At 43.6% G+C, this 19,698-nt stretch overlaps 1 protein-coding gene across 2 annotated transcripts in view; it reads left to right on the top strand.

The window, feature by feature from the left end:
• LOC126109401 (PHD finger protein 14) overlaps positions 1 to 19,698 on the top strand; it is a 205,500-nt gene that overhangs the window by 119,547 nt on the left and 66,255 nt on the right. For both annotated transcript variants that reach the window (XM_049914432.1, XM_049914431.1), the window contains exons 13-14: positions 5,070 to 5,238; positions 10,768 to 11,034. In XM_049914432.1, the coding sequence (XP_049770389.1) occupies positions 5,070 to 5,238; positions 10,768 to 11,034 (436 nt within the window). The remainder of the gene's footprint in view (positions 1 to 5,069; positions 5,239 to 10,767; positions 11,035 to 19,698) is intronic.

Below are 19,698 nucleotides of genomic sequence, written 5' to 3'. Positions count from 1 at the left end.
TGAAGGAGAGTCCTAGTAGGAGTATAACAACTTCTTTATTGTCTTTCTGAAAACCAAAAAACGGTTCGTCACAATTTACAATTACAAATTAACACCGCTTTGTCTGCGGTTCTGGCCAAAATACAGTTCTATGGATTTGGCTCCAACTAACTCCTTGGAGCCGCAACTAAACACTGAACTGACCAACACTCAAAGAGCTGTTTCGCAATGCAAAAGCCTACTTCAAGGCATTACACTGTCGTCACCGACGGCCCGTCGGCGAGAGCGTAACTGAGGGACTACGAGCGGTCGGTGCACAAATCGGCCAGCTCTGGACGTCGGGCACTGTCTGCAGTGGTTCCTAGGTTCCTTAAATAGCTATTCTCCAGGAAGAGATGTACTGCCCTGTAGTAACTCGTGACCGGATGTCACCTGGAAAAGTATCTGGTGGTCCCTCGGTGTACCTCGTGGTGGTCTGGGGACGTACTCAAAAAGCCCGCGTGGCTGCTACGCACTGTGCGAGCATCGCTTTCCCCGATTTGCGTGTTACAGCCGTCTCGTGTGCTATGGCCGGTGTCCTAGGGCACTGTAGCAGAAGTCACTGTTTGACGAGTGAGTGACACAGTGTTGTAACCTATCTCACACATTTTCCAGTTTGCACATTGATCGAATAATAAGTGTAACAGAATTAGAATCCCACACAGAAGAAGTGGAAACTTTAAGGTTTGCCGGTAACATTTATACTGCACAGGCAGCGAAGAGCACGGAACGTCAGTTGAAAGGAATGGGTGCTGTCTCAAAAAGTAGTTATGAGGGGAATACAAGTAAAAGAAAGTAAAGGTTAATGGGATACAGTTGAATTAAGTTCTGTGATGCCAAGAAATTAGATTGTAACTTACGTGCTGAAAGTAGTACAGGAGATGTAAAATGTAGATTGGCAACAGAAAGAATGCATCTGATATAAAAGTAAGCATTATAAAATCTCTTTCCAAAAGTACTTATTTGGTGTGTATCTTCATACGGAAGTGAAATGTGGATGATAAACAGTACAGAGAAGAAAATAGGTGCTTATGAAATGAGGAGACGTGGAAGAATGCCAAACATCAGGCAGGTATATCGAGTAACTAATGAGGAGTTATCAAATAGAATTGGGGAGAAAAGAGCTATACTCCGCAAGCTGACTATATTAAGCCATCAGTCGAGAGGACACATTTTGAGACACAGAGAAACATTTTGTTCGTGACGGAGGGACGTGTGGGAAGCGAGAATTGTAGGACGAGACGAAGGCACAAATACAGTAAGCAGGTCGAAATGGACATCGGTCGCCGTAGTCGTTCGGAAGTGAAGAAGCCTGCGGAGTGTAGAGTAGTGTTAAGAACTGTCTCTATTGTCTGCCCTGCAGTTCTTTATTTACTTCTGTACATATTATTAAGGTGTTTTCTTTTTATGTCAACTATTGCTCCTCCATTTGGGAAGAATCTGCGAGTCAACTTACCTAGGGAGAGCATCACAGATCGCTTACTGAGTGGCAGTACAGAGGCACTACAGGGACAAGTTGAGTGTTGTGGCAGTTCTGGAAGCCTACAGTCTCGTATACTTACAGTCATTGCAAGATTAAGATGATGATAATTACAAAAAGTTTACAATTTGCTTGAGATCAGGCGGGGGAGTTGTACGTATTGCTCGGGGAAAAAAATCAATAGTAATAGTAATAATAGAGAAAAGAAGACCAATTTTGTGTGAATAAACTGTAGGAGATTACAGGTAAGGTATTGACCAGGAGAAGAGAAGGCACAAATCTCATTAGGGAAGTGACACCAGTATAGAAGTCGTACGAAACGGGTGGAGGTTAAGAGCAAAAATAGCAAGTGTGTCCGGACCTATCTTGTGAGGAAAGAAGGAGAATAAGAAGATCATTCTGTGAAGAAGTAGAAGAATTGGGAGTGAGTCAGAGAACGAAGAATACTGCTGAAAGAGGAAAGAACTTAAGAAGCGAAGGCAGTAGTGTACTCATTTCCCATAGACAGCTGGGATAGTCACATAAAGTATAATGTTATGAATATAATAGAGGGAAACATTCCACGTGGGAAAAATATATCTAAAAACAAAGATGATGAGACTTACCAAACAAAAGCGCTGGCAGGTCGTAGACACCCAAACAAACACAAACATACACACAAAATTCAAGCTTTTGCAACAAACGGTTGTTTCATCAGGAAAGAGGGAAGGAGAGAGAAAGACGAAAGGATGTGGGTTTTAAGGGAGAGGGTAAGGAGTCATTCCAATCCCGGGAGCGGAAAGACTTACATTAGGGGGAAAAAAAGGACAGGTATACACTCGCGCACACACCCATATCCAACCGCACATACACAGACACAAGCAGACATTTGTAAAGGCAAAGAGTTTGGGCAGAGATGTCAGTCGAGGCGGAAGTCCACCTCGACTGACTCCTTACCTTCTCCCTTAAAACCCACATCCTTTCGTCTTTCCCTCTCCTTCCCTCTTTCCTGGAAGCAACTGTTTGTTGCGAAAGCTTGAATTTTGTGTGTATGTTTGTGTTTTTTTTTTTTTTTTTTTTTTTTGTGTGTGTATATCGACCTGCCAGCGCTTTTGTTTGGTAAGTCTCATCATCTTTGTTTTTAGATATAAAGTATAATGTTACATTTATAACAATAAAACTAGAAAACAGTGGTGAGGTCAGTGATGATGTAGAGATGTGAAACAATATTTACTTCTTTTTCATAGCAAAAATTAAAAAAAAAAGTCTGAAAAGTAATACCACTGTAATGTGTTTCATCATTTTCTTTTTCATGCAGTTATGTGCCTCAGCCAAGTGAAGTGTGAGCTTCAGAATGAGGATGTATGTGTATTGTGATGCCTTCTCTCTCTGTGTGTGTGTGTGTGTGTGTGTGTGTGTGTGTGTGTGTGTGTGTGTGCACGCGCGCGCGCGTGTGTGTGTCTGTACTGTTTTACTTCCTTTTGTATGGTCTCTTGCGTGGGCTTCTCCTTCACCATTCCTCTCACCGTGTCATTCCTTATTCTGTCCTTTCTAATAAGTACTGTTCCGCTTATTTGAAATTTCGTCTCACAAGCCTGTATCCTGTATACCTGCCTTTTCTTTGTTACCTACATTTCCAATCCCTACACAAGTACTGGAGTGTAATGTGCTCAGAATAACATTGCTAGCTTTTTGATGGTGCATCCTTGCTTCCTACACTCTACGTTTCCGTTTCACTAATCTTGTAATCGTTTCTTTAGAATTTCCCCTCTAAAACTTGTATCTGTCACTACTCTCACCTTATTCCTCATTCCCTCAGTAACTTCGCACTGGTTTGCATTGAGTTTCAATCTGTACTGTCCCCCAACCTCCTCATTTACATTTAGTCTTTGTTGTGCCTCACTTTCTACATTTCATCACACTTTCAAATCATCTGCGAACATTTTCCTCTCACTCACTCGTCTCCCATTTGTGCTGGACGCTCCTGCCTTTATCTCATCCGTAATGGTGTTCACCAATACCTCAGCAGTGTAATGCTTCAAAGTAACTTCCCTATAATTTGAGATCTGCAACCGTTCTTAAAAATTGGCACTGTGATTCGCTTTTTCCAATATTCAGATGTCCTTATTTCTTTCGTATCACTCTCATAACCCAATAGAGCCACCTCCACACTTCTTTCATTCAGTCCAGGCACTTCTCCTCCTTTTGTGGACTTTATCGCTCCTCTACGTTTATCCAGGTCAGATCCCTCTCGAATTCTTCCACACCCCTGGTCCCGTCATTTTCCTCTTCCATATTTCTGTTGTGCTGTTGTTGTGGTCTTCAGTCCTGAGACTGGTTTGATGCAGCTCTCCATGCTACTATATCCTGTGCAAGCTGCTTCATCTCCCAGTACCTACTGCAACCTACATCCTTCTGAATCTGTTTAGTGTATTCATCTCTTGGTCTCCCTCTACGATTTTTACCCTCCATGCTGCCCTCCAGTACTAAATTGGTGATCCCTTGATGCCTCAGAACATGTCCTACGAACCGATCCCTTCTTCTAGTCAAGTTGTGCCACAGATTCCTCTTCTCCTCAATTCTATTGAATACCTCCTCATTAGTTATGTGATCAACCCATCTAATCTTCAGCATTCTTCTGTAGCACCAAATTTCAAAAGCTTCTATTCTCTTCTTGCCCAAACTATTTATCGTCCACGTTTCACTTCCATACATGGCTACATTCCATACAAATGCTTTCAGAAACAAGTTCCTTACACTTAAATCTATACTCGATGTTAACAAATTTCTCTTCTTCAGAAACGCTTTCCTTGCCATTGCCAGTCTACATTTTATATCCTCTCTACTTCGACCATCATCAGTTATTGTGCTCCCCAAATAGCAAAACTCATTTACGACTTAAAGCGTCTCATTTCCTAATGTAATTCCCTCAGCATCACCCGACTTAATTCGACTACATTCCATTATCCTCGTTTTGGTTTTGTTGATGTTCATCTTATATCCTTCTTTAAAGACACTGTCCATTCCGTTCAACTGCTCTTCCAAGTCCTTTGCTGTCTCCGACAGAATTACGTCATCGGCGAACCTCAAAGTTTTTATTTCTTCTCTGTGGATTTTAATACCTACTCCAAACTTTTCTTTTGTTTCCTTCACTGCTTGCTCAATATACAGATTGAATAACATCGGGGAGAGGCTACAACCCTGTCTCACTCCCTTCCCAACCACTGCTTCCCTTTCAGTGTCCCTCGACTCTTATAACTGCCATCTGGTTTCTGTACAAATTGTAAATAGCTTTTCACTCCCTGTATTAGGGTTAAGGGTTTACTATTCCATCCAATCCACATCTCCCCCAAGTTCCTGTACGTTCTCAGCTTCCTTTCCCCATTTATTTGTGTTCCGGACATTTTCCACTGTGCTTCTCGTCGTAGCCTTGACCGTTTCGTAAAGGATCTTCTCACTCCCGTCGGTGCCCTCGTCTGTCACTTTCGTCCGTTCATTTCCTCCGACAGTGCACAGTTAAGAGGCACCGGTATCTCTTCACGCATTTGCTTCACTCGACCAATTTATACTGTCAGTTGTAACCCGTTTGCAGGCAGTGCTCAGAGTGTGACAAGGAGTCTTCCGGTTCGGAGGTGGAGTGTGTGGACACGGACGCTCCTCGCAAGCTGCGCCACAAGGACGCGTCGGGAGGCAGCTCCGGCGGCCGTCAGTCGTCCGCAGAGCCCGGTGCCGGCTCTTCTGACCCGCAGATCACTCCCAAGGTGAGTGGCCGGCCACGAATCGTCTCGACCCGATCGATCTGTCACGTGTTTTCGCGTTCGAGATGTCGGTAACATTTACGCACGATATTTTGGCAATTTACTCGGCTGTCGTCTACGGATAGCCGATGTCGAGCCTGGGGTATAAATAGCAGTGCGACTGTGACCCTGGCAGTACCGCACGGTGCGGTCGGTGTCCCAGCTGTGAGTACACGAAACTGCACGGCGCTGCTCACCGAATCTGAGTGAAGCAGATGGCTGTGGCAGTTGTCAAACTATTGTACATAAAATGCAATCGACAACTGGACTGAATATCTGAAAACACACTACTGATTAGAATGAGATTTTGACTCTGCAGCAGTGTGTGCACTGATATGAAACTTCCTGACAGATTAAAACTGTGTGCGGACCGAGACTCGAACTCGGGACCTTTGTCTTTCGCGGGCAAGTGCTCTACCAACTGAGCTACCCCAGCACGACTCACGCCCCATCCTCACAGCTTTACTTCCACCAGTACCTCGCCTCCTACCTTCCAAACTTTACAGAAGCTCTCCTGCGAAACTTGGAGAACTAACACTCTTGCAGGAGAGATTCTGTAAAGTTTGGAAGCTAAGAGGCGAGGTACTGACAGAAGCAAAGCTGTGAGGACGGGGCGTGAGTGGGTAGAGCACTTGCCCGCGAAAGGCAAAGGTCCCGAGTTCGAGTCTGGGTCCGGCACACAGTTTTAATCTGCCAGGAAGTTTCACACTACTGATTACTTTGACTGTTTGTTGCAGAAATGTGTTAATGGAATGTTAAAATATCAGGCTTTGCTGGCATGTGTGCATATGTTAACAGGCACATGGAAATGAATGAACAGTTTTTAGCTTTTGGAAAAATCCTTTAACAAGCTAGAGGAACACACACACACACACACACACACACACACACACACACACACACTTGTCTAGCAGCTATTACGGGATGTATATACAGCCATTTTGGTTGCACAAAAGTTTTGTCAATTGATCATGGTTTCGATTGCACTAGGGCAATCTTTATCAGAATAAAAAGTTGCATGGAATAAATGTAATCTCACTGTTGTTAAAAACGTGTGAGCAAAAGTGCTCATATCAACCAGAAATGTCACAGGAATGAAAGTATAATACTATTGTCAAATAGATAAAATACTGCACGGAATATAATGACAGCCACGAGGTCGCTTAGAGCCGAGAGTGGCATAAAACAGCAGCTAGCATCGGACTCCAGCAACACTTCTGCTGTTTGGTGGACAGTCTCCTTTACTCTTAGATTATTTACATTCTGCCAGAACTTTCCTTACCATATTTGGTATTAGTGTGATATTTAACATATTCTACAGGATCGGTGTTGTAAGACTTATTTGATACGTCACAATCATTATTAAGTGTTTGCCTACTAACACAAAACAGACGAATGTGAATCAAACGTGTCACTTTAAATGAAAAAATATAAATCCTAGTTTCAAAGTCCCAACATTAAAAATCTTTTACCCACATGTATCTGCCTGTGATGTAGACCATAGACGAAATCAAAAATAAAATTTTGAAGTGTGCCAGCTGACACTGTCGAACTCATTTATAACGTAGTCACGATCAGTGTTACAAGAAGTATTAACTGTACCCGTTAAATTTTTGCGCTTATTTGTGTCAGTATAATACGAATAACATCTCGTGGGGCTGTTATTCAACATTTGTACACCTTGGCGGAAGTGGCCCAGTAACGGTACGTCGTTAATTTCTGTGCGAGAACTGACTGGAGCACTGTTCGTGTTCCAAACGTGTCCCGGGTATATCGAGATGCGCTGGCAGAGACATCTGCAACACAGTCGGCGAATGTTTCGGGACAGAACTCGTTTGTAAAAGGTACCAGATTGCGCGCAGATAATCGGACTGAATATTTTGTGATGTGCACAGTGTCGTACACAATTGTAATATGCATTATGTGTTGACCAAACTTACAACTTCTTTCATAGAAATTTACCGCAGAAGGCAGTGGTTGGACACAGCTCGTGCCAATCCGTACGAGCACTGTCGTGCACACAGATTAGCTGCATCTCTGCAGCACGTCTAGTGCAAATATTCAGCTAAAGTACCTGCACCTGACTCGGTGATTGTTACGAACGAGCTCTGCCCTGCAATGCAAATGTACAACTGTTCGATAATAGCTATATATGATTTTTGTTATAATGACAAGATTCGGAGTGCTCCAGTGTAACGTCAGGTAGTTGGTAACACATCGTAACGTCGGTTGTGACAGCGTAATGAAGAAGTTAGACAATGTGGGCTGGAACATTGTTTTTTGACCACATATATAGTCTAAATACAGTATGCATTATGAACACTTACACACGAGTAACGTATTTTTAATGTTATTGTCACTTAATTACCTGAGACTTGTATCTGCAGTTTATATCTTTGTATTTAAAGTCATGTTTGTCTGTTTTGTATTAATAAGCAAATTCTGGATAGTGACAGTGACATTGAAACTGGTCAGTCTAATATATAAAAATGAATCTTTGGTCGTTCATTTTGTATTCCTCCCTGTGTTTATCCTCTGATTACAATGAAATTTCAGTTGTTTTCTGTGCGTACACTTGCAGAAGTTTGTGTGTAGATAAGTACTACCTATCACCTGTAGGGGTGGAGGTGACATAAAGCTTAACATAATTTCAGTCAAATTTGGTGTTTATGTGGCTCATTATTTGTTTGTAGTGTAAATTGATAGATTAAAAAGTCTATTCACCTAGTAGTAGTAGCAGCAGCAGCAGCAGCAGCAGCAGCAGGACAAAACATGCAGAAAGGTCAAGTAAATGTGTGTGCTTTTGGAGTCAGTGGCTCCTTCCTCTCGCAGAAGGATCAAAGGGGAAGGGAGGAGGGTGAAGAAAAAGGACTGGAGAGGTCTAGGAAAAGGGGTAGATTTTGGAAAAGTCACCCAGATCCACAGGTCAGGGGAGATGTACCGTACAGGATGAGAAGGAAAGACTGACTTTTGGGAACTGCATTGGATGAGATTTGAAAACCTGAGAGCATAAATGTGGGAGGTAGGGTAACACATGAGACAGAGATTACTGCCAAACATCTCCACCAGTATTTCGCCGCGCTACACTCGTTCCCTCAGATATAAATTATACCGTCGCAGCGGTATGAGCGGTTGACGGCAGAGAAAATATATAAGAAAATGAAGGTACAAAAATTGTAACTTTTTTTTGTTTTCTACCTGTTCTTGTCTCTTGAGAGCGAAAGCATAACTTACTTATTCACTAGTCTTGGTATGATTCAGACATAAAAAACTTACTGATTTGCAGACGTGTTGTGGAAGTTTATATGAAATTTGGAGGATGGAAGCAGCAACGTAAAATACATTGCATCAATATCAAGGCGGTTTTAATTTGTATACATTATTAATTCCTGGACAATAAAATTTATTGCAAGATTTCGGAGCAGCAACGACTTTTCACACAGAAATGAAGCAGGAGATTTTTGGAGAACAAGACCTGGACGCCGCACGAGAGAAGACATGTTAACATGATAAAGAATGAACTTTTATCTACGCCATTTCCCCCTGTTAATCACATTTTGTTATTTTCTGTTCTCTTTCAAATAATTTTTGTAGTGGAAATTGGTTTGACTTTTGCTCAGAAACACCACAAGGACCACCCCAACAATAGCTTTTCCGAATCACGAATCCCGATAACTTTTTTGTAATATGAAGTCCGATTTGCATTTCATTCTTTCCCTTTTTCATGGTCATTAACGATTTTAAAACCCCTTTTTATTCACCATTTCTTCCCACATTTTCAACCTTTTCTTTTCTTCTCTTTTCTCTTTTTTATTAACCACTACAGTTAATAAGAGTAGAAAGCTAATTTCACTGTACATGATAGAAGTGGGAGGAGGCGACGGGAAAAGATGGGACAGATCAAAAAATGAAAGATATAGAAAACTAAAAGGGAGTGAAGAAAGGGATAGTTACTGTGAAGAATTGTCGAGACTGAAGGAATTGACGTAATTTGAGGCTGGATGTGTGGGAGAACCGAAGACATGCTGTAATGCCAGCTCCCACCTGTGGGGTTCAGAGAAACTGGTGTGCGGGGTGAAAAAACCGTATGGCACGTGCCGTGCTATTGGCTGGCTACGTCACATCTCCTATGTTATGAATATCTGCTGTCATCGGCCGGCGACATGATGTGACGTGAGATATGATTGGCAATCTCAATTTCAGTGCTGTATTTGGTGGAATTCATGTTTATACTTCGTAATACGAAATGTTCAGTGTAAATGTTGCCACCAGTCAAAGATATTTCTAAAACGCATTGTTTTTTGCTGGGTTTTGTTTCCCAAAGTGCTGAGAAGTTCTATGCCAGTGTATAAATCCTCCACCATTTGAGAGATCGACAAGTTTTGCAACTCTGAGGGAGTCACTTAATACAGAAATAATGTCATTGCACCAGGAATATAGTGTACTTTCATTTGGAAAAGAGTATTTTCATCTGAGGAAAAGCGTGTTTTTAACCGGGAAATCCAGGATTTTTTCATCACGACCACGTATAGACGGTGCAACGCCGCCATTAGTGAAAGATCATATAGTGTTGCTGATCCTGTATGATAAACGGTCTGTGCATATTAGGAACATTAGAGGTCTATTACACATGCATGAGAAATAGCTGCTGCTGCTACTTTCTTTTCTGTGGAAGAATTGCCATCCACTATAACGTGCTGAGTTCTGTCTGTGAAATATTCATTGAGCCATCAGATACCTTCGTACGACCGTATCTGAGTTATAAGCCGACAGCACAGCACAGTGTTGAACACCTTACGGAAATCGGGAGGACTGAATTTACATTTACTATTTCGAGTACAAATAAAGCAAGCTTTGTTCCGTACGAGTAGTTTTTTCACGAATCTGTAACTATCGTATGAGAGAAACTTGTTTCTCACCAGGAATGTCACAGTATCTTACAGGATCCTGCAACAGGTAGGCGTTGCTGATTCTGTGCACCTGTTCTTTTACCCTTTTTGTGAATAGCAATAATCTGTGCCCTTTTTCCAGTCGCACAGGACATTCGCTGCCCATGTATCGTAACTTATTGTGTAATAGTATTATAAGAAGAAAAGTTGCTACTAGTCATATAGCGGAGATGCTGAATCGCTGATAGGCATAACAAAAAGACTCATAGTTAAAGCTTTCAGCTACGGGCCTTAATCAACAACACACACACACACACACACACACACACACACACACGCAAACGCAAACGCAACTAACACACATGGCTGCAGTCTCAGGCAACTGAAACCACACTGTTGTTGCCTGAGACTGCAGTTGTGCGTGTGAGTTGCTTTTGTTTGATTTGTAACTTATTGTGTATAATCGTGGCTGGAAACTTGTATGTTCACTTGTCAAAATTTTGTTGAAAGATAACCCTGTTCTTTGTACACTGTTTCATGGCTGTCCTGTCAGAGTGGCATCTCTCTGAAAGCGGGTTGCCGTAACTTTCGTCTGCACACCCAGGTGACGATCAAGCCGCTGGATCCCCAGCTGTACGAGGCGGCTGAGGTGGCGGCGGCAGACGGGGAGGGGGCAGACGGCGGCAGCACCGCGGTGCCCTCGGGACGGACGGGGAAGAAGCGCCGCCGCGAGAAGCACCACCGCTACTCGCCCGACGGGGAGCCGCGCGAGCACAAGCGGAAACGCAAGCGCAAGAGCTTCGAGATGGACAACCCGGACCAGCCGTCGCCGCCGCTCGCCCAGGGGGAGGCGCCCCGCATCAAAATAAAGGTGTGTTTCGTCCCCACTCTTCGTCTAAAATACTGTGACTATCCCTTTCTTCATCTGTCGTGTATTGGTAGTAGCTTTCTTGTCTCTGCAGTTTTCGTTTTCCACCTCGAGCAACTCTCACCTGTGAGCACACTTTTGTGCCAGTCTTTAGTCGTGCCCTGCACAGTACCTGTCGTACTTTTCTGTCGTGCTATCTGAGTCCCTCAGTCTGTGATCACTTCTCATTTCGTCTTCTTAAAATCATACAGTCATATCTTTTGATCTTCCTCTCAGTGCCTCTGTTCTGGGCCCATTATCTGTCTGATTATTTTTTGTCTTTATCCTCTTCCTACTCTACATTTTTCCCAATGTCACCGTTTTGACCACATATAATATATTATTTACTGTTCCTCAAAAAAAAAAAAAAAAAGAAAAGAAAGAAAGAAAGAGAGAGAGTCTTTGTTTTCTGTTTCCCTTCCAATCTTAAATTGCAGGTACACATAACTCGTTAATACTATACTGCTTTGTTCTTACTTCCCGTACTATTTTTCCTAAGTATGTACTTATTCATTACTTATTGTAATCCAGAGGAACTCTGGGTAGAATGAAGTGTTCCCATCTCCTGACACTTGTAAATCTAAAACGAAAAAATGCTAGTGCTGCATCGAATTCAAACTTACCGGGCTCATCTCTTTAAACGTGTGACTTCTGTCACGATACTGCCCTTTTCCCCTTTAGGAACAGTACCTATATCTTACATGGGTTGATTGTAGGAGTACCCTTTCTCCTTCCATTTTGGTAGGTACGCCCCTTCCTTATTCCTATCTTCCTGTGGTACAGGTCAATCCCCTTCTCGGTGCCCCTGTCTGCGCAGTATAGGTCAGGCTTTCATAGGTCTGCCTATCCACCCTTTTCCTCATCCTATAAATGTCGAGTGCGCCCTCTGTATCCTTCTTGAGTAGGCCTCCTGGTTCATTGCCCTAGCATACATCTTTATAAATATTATTCTTAAATATTCTCTGCTAAAATTACAAATCTACTTTACACTTTTATTCCACTTTCTAATACTTCATCTAATACCCTAGGCTCCTCTTTCACTCCTCACTTTTACCGTATAAACAGATATCACGTCCACACACAGTAGATGCTACGTCTACCTGTATTTACCAACTCCCAGTAGATACTATGCCTTTTCTCAAAGGACTAGCATGGCACATGTAAATATATATTTGAGAGCGACAAAAATAATAATGCAGAACCATCACGTATCAGCAGTGTAATATGTGTATCGACTCAGATGTACGTACATCTTTATTCCCCAAATCCCTTGGCAGTTCTGACATCTCTTTAGGTTTCTAATTCGTAATTCTCTTGTTTGTGTTTATTTATTTTTGTGTGTATGTAGATGTGTTTTTTGTGTATCCTGATTCTTCGGCCAACTTATATGAAATAAGTTGAAGGTTATTGGAAACCACAGAAAATAAGGAGGACTTCGGCAATAGAAGTGTATGCATATGGAAATAGGGAAAGATAGACCAGTACTCAGATGAGAAGTAAGAAATAAAAACGTAGAACTATTTGCCAAGATCAAAGAAGAGAAAAAAGATAGCCCCAAAGACAGAAAACCCTTCCCGCCCCCCTTCCCCAGGATCCCTACATTGCCGGTACTCGATTGCCGGAGGAGGCATGATGTTAAATGTCTCCTACAGAATGGACACATATCACCTTCACCTTTGAAGCCCCTGAAGAAAAATTTGAGCAACCCCTATGAATTGGCAGATGGTGAAGAATCGGTCACACTTATCTGCGAGGGTTGTCTGAAAGGTGTGGTGTGTGTGTGTGTGTGTAGTGTTAGTCATGCTTTTACCTACACTACCCACCCCTTTCAAAATTGATACAAACCCTCCCCATTTTCACCACGTTACATAAAAGGTATAAAATATTCTATAAAATAGAAAATTATACACTACAATCAGTGGTCTAGTTATTCAGTTTATATCATCTTCATCAAAGACACCAACCACTTTCTCGAACGCCTGGAATCCCTACCCAGTCTGTTACCCCCGGAAACCATCCTTGTAACCATTGATGCCACTTCCTTATACACAAATATTCCGCATGTCCAGGGCCTCGCTGCGATGGAGCACTTCCTTCCACGCCGATCACCTGCCGCCCTACCTAAAACCTCTTTCCTCATTACCTTAGCCAGCTTCATCCTGACACACAACTTCTTCACTTTTGAAGGCCTGACATACCAACAATTAAAGGGAACAGCCATGGGTACCAGGATGGCCCCCTCGTACGCCAACCTATTCATGGGTCGCTTAGAGGAAGCCTTCTTGGTTACCCAGGCCTGCCAACCCAAAGTTTGGTACAGATTTATTGATGACATTTTCATGATCTGGTCTCACAGTGAAGAAGAACTCCAGAATTTCCTCTCCAACCTCAACTCCTTTGGTTCCATCAGATTCACCTGGTCCTACTCTAAATCCCATGCCACTTTCCTTGACGTTGACCTCCACCTGTCCAATGGCCAGCTTCACACGTCCGTCCACATCAAACCCACCAACAAGCAACAGTACCTCCATTACGACAGCTGCCACCCATTCCACATCAAGCGGTCCCTTCCCTACAGCCTAGGTCTTCGTGGCAAACGAATCTGCTCCAGTCCGGAATCCTTGAACCATTACACCAACAACCTGAAAACAGCTTTTGCATCCCGTAACTACCCTCCCGACCTTGTACAGAAGCAAATAACCAGAGCCACTTCCTCATCTCCTCAAACCCGGAACCCTCCACAGAAGAACCCCAAAAGTGCCCCACTTGTGACAGGATACTTTCCGGGACTGGATCAGATTCTGAATGTGGCTCTCCAGCAGGGATACGACTTCCTCAAATCCTGCCCTGAAATGAGATCCATCCTTCATGAAATCCTCCCCACTCCACCAAGAGTGTCTTTCCGCCGTCCACCCAACCTTCGTAACCTCTTAGTTCATCCCTATGAAATCCCCAAACCACCTTCCCTACCCTCTGGCTCCTACCCCTGTAACCGTCCCCGGTGTAAAACCTGTCCCATGCACCCTCCCACCACCACCTATTCCAGTCCTGTAACCCGGAAGGTGTACACGATCAAAGGCAGAGCCACGTGTGAAAGCACCCACGTGATTTACCAACTGACCTGCCTACACTGTGAAGCGTTCTATGTGGGAATGACCAGCAACAAACTGTCCATTCGCATGAATGGACACAGGCAGACAGTGTTTGTTGGTAATGAGGATCACCCTGTGGCTAAACATGCCTTGGTGCACGGCCAGCACATCTTGGCACAGTGTTACACCGTCCGGGTTATCTGGATACTTCCCACTAACACCAACCTGTCAGAACTCCGGAGATGGGAACTTGCCCTTCAGCATATCCTCTCTTCTCGCTATCCGCCAGGCCTCAATCTCCACTAATTCCTAATTTCAATCTGCCGCCGCTCATACCTCACCTGTCTTTCAACATCATCTTTGCCTCTATACTTCCGTCCCGACTGACATCTCTGCTCAAACTCTTTGCCTTTACAAATGTCTGCTTGTGTCTTGTATGTATGGATGGATATGTGTGTGTGTGCGAGTGTATACCTGTCCTTTTTTCCCCCTAAGGTAAGTCTTTCCGCTCCCGGGATTGGAATGACTCCTTACCCTCTCCCTTAAAACCCATATCCTTTTGTCTTTCCTTCTCCTTCCCTCTTTCCTGACGAGGCAACCGTTGGTTGCGAAAGCTAGATTTTGTGTGTATGTTTGTGTTTGTTTGTGTGTCTATCGACCTGCCAGCGCTTTTGTTTGGTAAGTCACATCATCTTTCTTTTTAAATATATTTTTCCCACGTGGAATGTTTCCCTCTATTATATTCATATCATTAATTTGAACCCAACAATCACATTTGTTATTGTTATTGTTATTGTCACTGTTACATTTTGTAGTCTTTTTTGTCATCTTATTTCCTCCTTCTGTTTTTGCCAGCAGTTTTACTTTCTATTCACCTTCTCCTTTTTTTACCGTAATCCAGTATACAATTTTATCCTGCCGATATATACTCAATAATACGTAATAATACGTAACCCACTTCCAAACCATAACCAAAATATTTTTTTTTTCCGCTTTCAACACTACCGCTGCTATAAAATCCACCGTTTCCAGTTCACAAACAGTTCCTTTCAGCTATTAAACAACCTTTTCGGCTAGTTTTAATATATTTTGCTTTATTTCCAGTTCCGTTTTTCTCACATCATCGATCATTTTTTGCCGCTTCCCACAGGTTTTAACGTCATTATTTCTTCATCAGACAATTGTTGCTTCATTTCCATAATCTGCCACCACCAAACCACCCTTTTAATACATCCTCACGTAGTTTTTTCGAAATTTTCCCGTATTTCTCCACCCTTTAACGTGTTTTGGCGGCACTAACCTTTATGCACATCATTATCTACCTACACAAGTTTACCACAGGATCAACATAGCCCAGCTCTAAGCAACCCTTTTTCGCCTTTTTTCACACCAGATCTCCATTTGCTTTCTAGTTTTACCTTTATCTCTCCCCATATATTTTTATATTTATTTTCATTTTCATTTCAGCCTCGTGTTCCACTTTCCACCTTCTAGTACCATGTCACCCTCACAACACCTCCACAACGACCCCATTAAGTTTTATTTACATTCCCTCCGCAAACATGCCTTCGCCCTAGCCAGATTACACTCCCATATTTTATTTTCTCAGGCTTGTCTGACATTTGGCATCACCCCCAAAGGCCTCACACTTAAAGTTCCCATCTCTGGCTGCAACCCTTCTTTCCATCAGTCCCTATACCAGTTCCAAACCGAACAATCCATTGCCCTCACCCACCTAATCCTTCACCTACACATCCACTCAGCCAATCAACACACCCATCAACTCCTGTCCCTAATAAAAGTCCTCAATCTTTCCTCTCCCACATCCACACCGGTTGTTCAGAGCATCCTCCTACAGGCCAACCGCCAATTTGAAAAACATGCCGCCCTCCACCTTAAAAAACTATCCAATCTCCTGGTTTCCCACCTCCGGAAAGGCAACTCACTCACCATTCACAACCTTTCCAGCAAACCTCAACCTCCTCTCATTGCACACAAACCCAGTCTCTCCCATCTACTCAATCTCCCACTTCCAGCTCCACTCCCTCCAAAACCTCAAAATTCCAATCAACACACTCTGGAACCACAACACCCCAATTCAGTAGTTAACCTCTCCTCCAAACCTCTCTCCAATCCGAAACCTCTGCCCTATCCAAAGGCCTCACCTTCAGCCCCACTCCCAGATTTAACCAAACAGCCCTTGTCAAAGATTTACTGTCCTACACCCGTACTCTCTGCTGGAAATATCACTTTGCCACGAAGAAAAATGATCCTAATCCTACTCCTAATGATCCAACTCCCCAAGATACTATCCAAATTGAACCATGCCTGGAACAGTTCCGTCCTCCGTCACAGCGGGACCCACCTCCTCTTCCTCAAAATCACCCTCTCCAAACCTTCCAGGAATTTCTGACTTCCAGCCTTGCCTCTCAATCATTCTTAAAAAACCTCAATCCTACTCCCAACATCACCACTGCTGAAGCCCAAGCTATGCGTGATCTGAAGGCTGACCAATCCATCGTCATTCTTCCGGCGGACAAGGGTTCCACGACTGTGGTACTTGATCGTCGGGAGTATGTGGCTGAGGGACTGCGTCAGCTTTCAGACAACACCACTTACAAAGTTTGCCATGGTAATCCCATTCCTGATGTCCAGGCGGAGCTTCAAGGAATCCTCAGAAACTTAGGCCCCCTACAAAACCTTTCATCTCACTCCATCAACCTCCTGACCCCACCAACACCCCGCACCCCTACCTTCTACCTTCTTCCCAAAATTCACAAACCCAATCATCCCGGCCGTCCCATTGTAGCTGGTTACCAAGCCCCCACAGAACGCATCTCTGCCTACGTAGATCAACACCTTCAACCCATTACATGCAGTCTCCCATCCTTCATCAAAGACACCAACCACTTTCTCGAACGCCTGGAATCCCTACCCAGTCTGTTACCCCCGGAAACCATCCTTGTAACCATTGATGCCACTTCCTTATACACAAATATTCCGCATGTCCAGGGCCTCGCTGCGATGGAGCACTTCCTTTCACGCCGATCACCTGCCGCCCTACCTAAAACCTCTTTCCTCATTACCTTAGCCAGCTTCATCCTGACCCACAACTTCTTCACTTTTGAAGACCAGACATACCAACAATTAAAGGGAACAGCCATGGGTACCAGGATGGCCCCCTCGTACGCCAACCTATTCATGGGTCGCTTAGAGGAAGCCTTCTTGGTTACCCAGGCCTGCCAACCCAAAGTTTGGTACAGATTTATTGATGACATTTTCATGATCTGGTCTCACAGTGAAGAAGAACTCCAGAATTTCCTCTCCAACCTCAACTCCTTTGGTTCCATCGGATTCACCTGGTCCTACTCTAAATCCCATGCCACTTTCCTTGACGTTGACCTCCACCTGTCCAATGGCCAGCTTCACACGTCCGTCCACATCAAACCCACCAACAAGCAACAGTACCTCCATTACGACAGCTGCCACCCATTCCACATCAAACGGTCCCTTCCCTACAGCCTAGGTCTTCGTGGCAAACGAATCTGCTCCAGTCCGGAATCCTTGAACCATTACACCAACAACCTGAAAACAGCTTTTGCATCCCGTAACTACCCTCCCGACCTTGTACAGAAGCAAATAACCAGAGCCACTTCCTCATCTCCTCAAACCCGGAACCCTCCACAGAAGAACCCCAAAAGTGCCCCACTTGTGACAGGATACTTTCCGGGACTGGATCAGATTCTGAATGTGGCTCTCCAGCAGGGATACGACTTCCTCAAATCCTGCCCTGAAATGAGATCCATCCTTCATGAAATCCTCCCCACTCCACCAAGAGTGTCTTTCCGCCGTCCACCCAACCTTCGTAACCTCTTAGTTCATCCCTATGAAATCCCCAAACCACCTTCCCTACCCTCTGGCTCCTACCCCTGTAACCGTCCCCGGTGTAAAACCTGTCCCATGCACCCTCCCACCACCACCTATTCCAGTCCTGTAACCCGGAAGGTGTACACGATCAAAGGCAGAGCCACGTGTGAAAGCACCCACGTGATTTACCAACTGACCTGCCTACACTGTGAAGCGTTCTATGTGGGAATGACCAGCAACAAACTGTCCATTCGCATGAATGGACACAGGCAGACAGTGTTTGTTGGTAATGAGGATCACCCTGTGGCTAAACATGCCTTGGTGCACGGCCAGCACATCTTGGCACAGTGTTACACCGTCCGGGTTATCTGGATACTTCCCACTAACACCAACCTGTCAGAACTCCGGAGATGGGAACTTGCCCTTCAGCATATCCTCTCTTCTCGCTATCCGCCAGGCCTCAATCTCCGCTAATTCCTAATTTCAATCTGCCGCCGCTCATACCTCACCTGTCTTTCAACATCATCTTTGCCTCTATACTTCCGTCCCGACTGACATCTCTGCTCAAACTCTTTGCTTTTACAAATGTCTGCTTGTGTCTTGTATGTATGGATGGATATGTGTGTGTGTGTGAGTGTATACCTGTCCTTTTTTCCCCCTAAGGTAAGTCTTTCCGCTCCCGGGATTGGAATGACTCCTTACCCTCTCCCTTAAAACCCATATCCTTTTGTCTTTCCTTCTCCTTCCCTCTTTCCTGACGAGGCAACCGTTGGTTGCGAAAGCTAGATTTTGTGTGTATGTTTGTGTTTGTTTGTGTGTCTATCGACCTGCCAGCGCTTTTGTTTGGTAAGTCTCATCATCTTTCTTTTTAAATATATTTTTCCCACGTGGAATGTTTCCCTCTATTATATTCATATTATACTTTTATACGCATATAACATCTTCTAATTCAGTTCATGTCGACTTGACATCACTATGTCTCAATAGTACCATCATATTATACTGTCCACTGTTCTTTTGTTACTTATTATCCGTCGGCGTTCATCAGTACCTCTACACACAGGTTTGTATGGAAAAACTGGTGAAGAGATTACGTACAAAGACTAACTTAGGCAAAAATAAAAACCTAAATATACGTGGATGGCGGAAGAGACCGGCTGGTGAATTGCATTTATATTATATCTTACAAAGGGTAAAAAAAATTGTGTTATCTAATGTTTCATACAAATTTCCATCTTCTAATAATCTAATATTTCTTGGTAACTCTCAAAGAACAGCTTAGGCAAAACTAAGACCGTACTATACTCAGATACTGGGATTCGAGATCCTCGCTTACTAGAGCAGAGCGCATGGGTGACTTAAATACTCGAGAACCTCTTCTAATTCTATGATGATGGTGGGATTTAAGACCAGAGCAGACCGTGTGGTCGACTTACATTTACATTGGGCACTAATTGTTATGGATGTAACTGCAGATATATCAAATCGGAATCCAACTGCTTTTAGAGAGCATATTATGAAACCGCTAATAGATTCTTCAGTTATGACTCGATATAACAACATAATTTATGCAATTGATTACGTAACGTGGACCATAAGCATACATAACAGCTTTGAGACCACGAACAGTGATACGATCACTTATTGCTATTACTACAAGAAGCAGTAT

This window comes from Schistocerca cancellata, chromosome 12, assembly GCF_023864275.1.
Source record: "Schistocerca cancellata isolate TAMUIC-IGC-003103 chromosome 12, iqSchCanc2.1, whole genome shotgun sequence".
Lineage (NCBI taxonomy): Eukaryota > Metazoa > Arthropoda > Insecta > Orthoptera > Acrididae > Schistocerca > Schistocerca cancellata.
Note: the sequence above shows the minus strand (reverse complement) of the source record. Positions and strands in the feature narration are given on the sequence as shown.